At 36.1% G+C, this 7,273-nt stretch overlaps 2 protein-coding genes across 2 annotated transcripts in view; one reads left to right on the top strand and one right to left on the bottom strand.

The window, feature by feature from the left end:
- Positions 1–1,964: 1,964 nt before the first annotated feature.
- HELRODRAFT_144990 (hypothetical protein) lies at positions 1,965–3,687 on the top strand (the record flags this gene model as incomplete). The annotated part of the gene is made up of 4 exons (XM_009033371.1): positions 1,965–2,055; positions 2,376–2,478; positions 2,933–3,064; positions 3,588–3,687. Coding segments are annotated over 4 exons (426 nt in total), but the record flags the coding sequence as incomplete, so codon positions are not given.
- Positions 3,688–4,836: 1,149 nt separating this feature from the next.
- Positions 4,837–7,273, bottom strand: part of HELRODRAFT_156213 (hypothetical protein) — a gene marked incomplete at both ends in the record, with an annotated part of 3,433 nt that continues 996 nt past the window's right edge. Inside the window, 10 exons of the mRNA XM_009033370.1 lie at positions 4,837–5,076; positions 5,340–5,396; positions 5,456–5,710; positions 5,843–5,921; positions 6,019–6,083; positions 6,251–6,422; positions 6,504–6,583; positions 6,787–6,905; positions 6,998–7,110; positions 7,241–7,273. The exon at positions 7,241–7,273 is cut by the window's right edge and continues 58 nt beyond it. Coding sequence (XP_009031618.1) covers positions 4,837–5,076; positions 5,340–5,396; positions 5,456–5,710; positions 5,843–5,921; positions 6,019–6,083; positions 6,251–6,422; positions 6,504–6,583; positions 6,787–6,905; positions 6,998–7,110; positions 7,241–7,273 — 1,213 coding nt within the window. The remainder of the gene's footprint in view (positions 5,077–5,339; positions 5,397–5,455; positions 5,711–5,842; positions 5,922–6,018; positions 6,084–6,250; positions 6,423–6,503; positions 6,584–6,786; positions 6,906–6,997; positions 7,111–7,240) is intronic.

Here is a 7,273-nt window from a genome sequence, read left to right as displayed (position 1 = left end):
AATTATTTTTCACCAGAACTCGTTAAAAGTTATGGACAACAATGATGAACATGTCGCTCGGAAACCAGCCAATCAGAAGAAAGATTTATTTGACGTAGAAGATGACCCATTCAAATTGTCCAATGAAGGTGAAGTACTTGATGACCCATTTAAATTGACCAATGAGGGCAAGGTTGACGATGACCTATTTAAATTAATACACGATTACAAAGCCCCGAATGACCTTTTCAAACTAACCAATGAAAATGATGTTTCTGATGACTTATTTGAATTGACCAATAAGAATGAAGCGTTTGATGAGCCCTCTAAACTGGCCAATGATAGTGAAGTCCATGCTGATCTTTTTCAACTGATCCATGATTATAAGGCCCCTGACGATCTCTTCAAATTAACCAATGACGATGAAGTACCCGATGATCTATTTAAATCGACCAATCAGAATAAGGTTCATGGGGACGTGAATATCACGTCTACGTCAACAACAACAACATCATCAACTATCAAAACCCCCAACAGCAACAACATTTTAACGGCGGGTACGGCAAGTGAATTATCAAAAATTACCGATACAATAGTTGCTGATACGCATGTTGTTGATACAAAAGTTGCTGATACAAAAGTTGCTGATACAAAAGTTGCTGATACAAAAGTTGCTGACGTAAAAGCTGCTGATACAAAAGCTGCTGATACAAAAGTTGCTGATGCAAAAGCTGCTGATACAAAAGTTGCTGAGACAAAAATGTTTGAGAAAAGAACCACACCAACGCAAGCAAAGCAATTAAGTTTGTTCGAAGAACTACAAAAACATATGCAACCACCTATTGAAGAAATGAAAAAACAACAACAGCAACAACAACAGCAACAACAACAACAAAAACAAAACAACATCGATGATTTGCTATCAAGAGCAAACTTATTCGATTCGCTTGATCAAAAATATAGTCACGAAACAACAAAAATGTCTAAAAAGTATCAAGATGTTGTTGTTGTCGCTGATGGCGTTGTTTCTGTTGATGATGATGTTGTTGTCGATGATGATGATGATATGGTTATCGTTCACTACGATGACGTCATAGAAGATGACGATTTTGGGAGACAGCAGCAGCAGCAACTGCAGCAACCAGAAGAGCCGCAACAAAAATTAATTGTTACTGAAGCTGATGAAACATCTGATAAAACTAAAACAACAATAGCAAAATCATCAATATCTTCGCTAACAACAACAACATTATCAACAACAACAACAACATTATCATCAACAACAACAACAACTACTACAACTACTACGTCACTAATTACGTCATTGTCAGCAAATATAACTTCAAAACCGTCATTACCCGCAACAACTACATCTACAACAACAACAACAACGTCACCAACAACACTATCATTATCATTACCAACAACAACACAAATGTACCACGTCACAGATGAAACAACAATAATAATTGAAAACAACAACAACAAACAGCAACAAACAATCAGCAGCGGCGACTTCGAAATGAGTAAAATAAACAAAAGATCGCAAATAAGACCGCTCGGAAGTGCGGATAATGATGGCGCCAGAAACATTGGCGATGATGATAATGATGATGATAACAAAATAAACAATAAAAGGAATGATAATGATGATGATGGTGATGATGATCGTAATGTGAGTAGGACAATAAATGAGGCAGTTGTTGGTACGTTTGTCATCTTCTTCTTCTTCATCATCCACATCTTCTTTGTCTCTAGCTTCATTGTCGTCATCACCATCATCATCGTCGTCGTCATCACTATCATCATCATCATCATCATCATCATTATCATCATCACTATCATCATCTTCAACTTCACCATCGTCATCCCCATCGTCATCACCATCATCATCACCATCATCATTACCATTATCATCTTCATTGTCATCATCATTACCAGAACCCCTGCCCTTGTATTCAGCTGCAGAAGAGTCCTCGGACACACGCAGATGGCGTAGATCGAAAATGGGCGGAGACGAGTGTTTGATTGACATGCTGGCTGTCGAGCCCTATAGGATGTGTATAAGCCATGGAGGTACTGATGACGATGATGAAAATAACGGTGGTTGTGATGATGATGACGGGGTTAAGATTGTGATGATGATGATGATGATGGTGGTGGTGATGATGAAGGAGATAGCAGAGTTTTGATGATGATACTGAATGTGATGGTGGTTGTTTTTTTAGTGTCATTTAATTTTTCGTTGCTACACTAAACGCTATCATCATCATCGTCATCATCACCGTCGTCATCATCATCACCATCATCATCATCATCACCGTCATCAGCATCATCATCAGCATCATCACCATCATCATCACCATCTTCATCATCATCATCACCATCATTATCAGGATATTACGGCGATGGGTTGAACGCCATAATAGTATTCGCGGCCTGCTACCTGCCGCCCAGGAATCTTCCAAACTACGTCTACGTAATGGACCACCTCTTTCTGTGAGTTGGAGAGTGATGATGGTGAGGAGGACGACGACGATGATGATGACGATGATGATGAGAATGATGATGAGGATGATGATGACATTTAACCATTTAATCAATTAAAGGGTTATGAATCCACCAATCAATCAACCAACCAATCAACCAACCACTCAACCAACCAACCAATCAACCAACCAACCAACCAATCAACCAACCAATCAACCATCCATCCAACCAATCAACCAATCAACCAACCAATCAACTAACCAACCAACCAACCATCCAACCAATCAACCAACCAACCATCCAACCAATCAACCAACCAATCAACAAACCAACCAACCATCCATCCAACCAATCAACCAACCAATCAACCAACCATTCAACCAATCAACCAACCAATCAACAAACCAACCAACCAATCAACCATCCAGCCAACCAACCAACCAACCAACCAACAACCAACCAGGTACATAATGAATACGCTGGAACTACTGGTAACAGATGAATACAAGTTAATTTATTTTCACGGAACGCTCCAACACTCTAACCTGCCCACCAACGCTTGGCTGAAAAAATGCTACCAAGCGATTGACAGAAAGTTAGCGGATGAATGAATGAATGGATAAATGAATGAATGGATGGATGAATGAATGGATAGATGGATGGATGGATAGATATTGATTGGATGAATGGGTGAATTACTTAATTTTTGTATTTGTTTTTGATTTTTCTATTTGAAGATATATATTGAATTTTTCATTTATTGAATTCACATTCTTAAGATCTGCCATTCAGTCATTCATTTTTTTTCATTCATTCATTCATTCATTTGTTCATTTATTCATTCAGATTGAAGAAGAAAATGAAACAGATGATTGTTGTACATCCAACATTTTGGCTTAAGACCTTGATATTTTTTTTCGCTAGGTAACTATTGCTGTAATTTTCATTCATTCGTTAATTCATTCATTCATCCATTCATTCATCCATCCATTCATCCATCCATTCATCCATTCATTCATCCATCCATTCATTCATTCATTCATCCATCCATTCATCCATTCATTCATCCATCCATCCATCCATTCATTCATCCATTCATTCATTCACTCTTCATTCAGCTCCAAGTTCTCGAAAAAATTGACATACGTAAAATCACTGTACGACCTGAGTAGGCACATCACTACTAATGACGTCATGATACCGGAAGATGTTAACAGGTGGTGATGATGATGATGACGACGACGACGATGATGATAATGATTATGCTATTATTATTATTATATTTTTTTTTTTTCTTTAGGTTTGATTTGAAAGTTAATCCGAAAGGACGGTAACAAAAGCAAGGATACAAAAACAATGAAGATGACGATGATGATGATGAAGATGATGATTGTTAAGACGACGACGACGATGATGATGATAGTTGTGATGATGATGATGATTAAAACTTACAAAAATAATTTAATTAACAACGTTTTATGCATATTTATTCTTTCATATTTTATGTTTAATAGTTCATTCGTTCATTCATTCGTTCGTTCATTCATTCATTTATTCATTCATTTATTCATTCATTCATTCATTCATTCATTCATTTATTCATTCATTCTTTCATTCATTTATTCATTCATTTATTCATTCATTCATTCATTCATTCATTCATTTATTCATTCCTTAATTCACACACACGCATACATTTGATATACGAAGCTTATGACTTTTAAAATTACTGATAGGAAAAGACTTACTCGAACAACATGCACACATAAACACACACACACACAAACACACAAATAAACAAACACACACACACACACACACACATATATATATATATATATATATATATATACACACATACATACACATACATACGTTCATACACGTACAAACGCTCATGAGCTTATTTGGTATGCCTTAATTAACGTGCCTATGTAATCATTTCTGTAATGATAATAATCATTATTATTGCTTCTTTATTATTATTATTAATTATGATTAATATTATTTATTATTATTATTACCATTATAATTATTATTATTTTATTATTATTGTTGTTGTTTACGGTGGAGAACTAAGCAAAGAATCTCTTTTACTAGCAATACTTTAAAACATGTGGTCAGATCTTTTATCCTCTTCAATCGCTATCATCATCGTCGTCATCATCAACATAATCATTCATAATAATAATAATAATAATAATAATAATAATAATAATAATAATAATAATAATAATAATTGTAATAATAATAATAATAATAAAAATAAATTACTCTACGACACTGATACTAAACATTTCTAAGTGTTCATTAAGGACAAAAGCTACAAGATTGAAAGAATTGTCATCATCATCATCATCATCATCCTCATTTCATCATCATCAGAGTGTTGACTTCTTCATCGGCGAGTCTTTTCATCTGATTGATGACGTAATCGATATCACGTGACGTTGTGGCGGAATTGTTGATGACGACCTTGTAAAATGTCGGCAGCCAATCATTATTATTATTATCATTATCATCATTATTATTAATATTTTTATAGTTATTATTATTATTATTGCCTTCCAGCCAATCAAATTTCAGCATATTGAGCGGAATTTTCAACTTGTACGGCGAAAAACATCCAATCCAACAATCGGCCATTGTGTTCATCTTTTCGGTGACATTTTCTGTTATCTGATAGTGATGAATGAATGAGTGAGTGAGTGAATGAGTGAGTGAGTGAGTAAGTGAGTGAGTGAATTGGTGGATGAATGAAGGAACGAACGGACAAATGATTGATGAAACAAACTCACTTTAGAGATAGCTTTTACATGATCCAATCTTTTATCGCCATTATTATTATTGTTATTATTATTATTTCTCACCGTCATCTTCAACATTTTTTCCGGCACGTACCAGAAACAAATCGTTACAAACTCCATCTAAACGTAATAATAATAATAACAATAACAACAATAATCATAATAATAATATAAATAACCTCGGGCAGCACCATACAAACACCCGGCGTCGATTTTAACTTCTCCTGAAAAACGGCAGCCATCTTGAATAGCCTAACCACGTGATCAGACATGCCCGTGTGACCTTTTGACCTCCAGAGTAGCCACAGCTTGTAGACATCATTGTGGCGTCCACACTGGATGGCTTTGTCGCCGGTGTCGTAGGCCACATCGTAGTGTTTGTCCTGCTGGAAGAGGTAGGTGGCGCAGGTGCTGTTGCACGCTTCTAACAGGCCCTGGGGTTTTTGTTCCTTCCTTCGTCATTCATTCATTCAATCATTCATTCATTCATTCTTTCATTCGTTCGTTCGTTCATTCATTCATTCGTTCATTCATTCGTTCATTCATTCATTCACTCTCTCGCTCACTTTTTCTCTGATGAGAATAGCGGAGCATTGCAGAGTGCAGTTCATCATCATGTGGCAATTCCACGTGACCGAGTGAGCTCTGACGTCATCGTCGACGTCATCATCGTCATTTTTTTGTAATAATAATAATAATAATAATAAATATCATCAGCATCGTCATCATCATCACTACCAACCTTCTTATTCCTCTGACCAAATGAATATGATTGGCTGAAAACATGACGCCACCTCCATGTGAGGCCTTTGATGATGATGAAGATGATATGGTGATGATGATGACAATTACGGTGGTCGTGATGATGATGGCGATTATCATGTTCACGATGATAGACACAACAACATCAACAGTAGTAGTGTTAATAATAATAGCCACTACAATGAAACTTATTCAAAACAACAACAACTTACGTCAACATGTAGCCAAAGATTGTATTTATCGCAGACGTCAGCTATTTCCGTCAGCGAGTCAAAAGATCCCAGCATGGCGGAACCGGAAGTGGCCGATACAAAGAATGGTAAACTTCCGGCTGCCAGTGAACTAACGATCTTTCGTTCAAGGTCAGTAACTGACATTTGACCTCTAGATGATGATGATGATGATGAAGACGATTATGATGATGATGATGAAGACGATGATGATGATGATGATGATGTCAACTACCTTTCATTACAATCGACAAAAATGACGTTCTTCAATCCGACCCCGATTATAGCCGCTGATCTCGGGGTGGAAGGATTGCACTGGTCGGTCGGTCGATTGATTCATTCATTAGTGGATAGATTGATAGATAGATTGATTGATTGAATGAAAGAATGAATAAATGAATGAATAAATGGATGAATAAAAGAATGGGAAGATAAATTAACGAACGAACAAACGAACGAACGAACGAACAAACGAACACATGAATCACCACAACCACCACCAACACAATCACCACAACCTGTGATGTTGTAAACACAATCAAATCCTTCCTCTGCTCCACCATTCCAAGGTTTTTGAAAGAAGGTATGAACTTGTGCCTCGCCACACAGATCGCATACATGTTCGCCATCGACGCTCCTGATAACGATAACAACAAGACTATAATTATAATGATAATAAATAATTATTATAAATAATTATAGATAAAATAAGTAATAATAATCAATGACCCGGGGCGAAAATGCCATCCCCTTGCGAAGGAGGCCAGCCGACCATGGTTCTCATCTGATCCAACACCAAGCCCTCTATCAGTGTGTAGACAGGGGCTATTTCATACGTGAACCTTTCATAATAATAATTATAATTATAGTTATAATTTATGTTATAATTATAGTTGTTATAATTATTGTTATAATTATAGTTGTTATTATTTTTGTTATTATTATTTATAATGTTAACGTTGTTAGTAGTACATGTTAGTGTTAGTAGTTGACGTCATCATCTCG

The sequence above is a fragment of the Helobdella robusta genome (genome assembly GCF_000326865.2).
Source record: "Helobdella robusta unplaced genomic scaffold HELROscaffold_9, whole genome shotgun sequence".
Classification (NCBI taxonomy): Eukaryota; Metazoa; Annelida; class Clitellata; order Rhynchobdellida; family Glossiphoniidae; genus Helobdella; species Helobdella robusta.
Note: the sequence above shows the minus strand (reverse complement) of the source record. Positions and strands in the feature narration are given on the sequence as shown.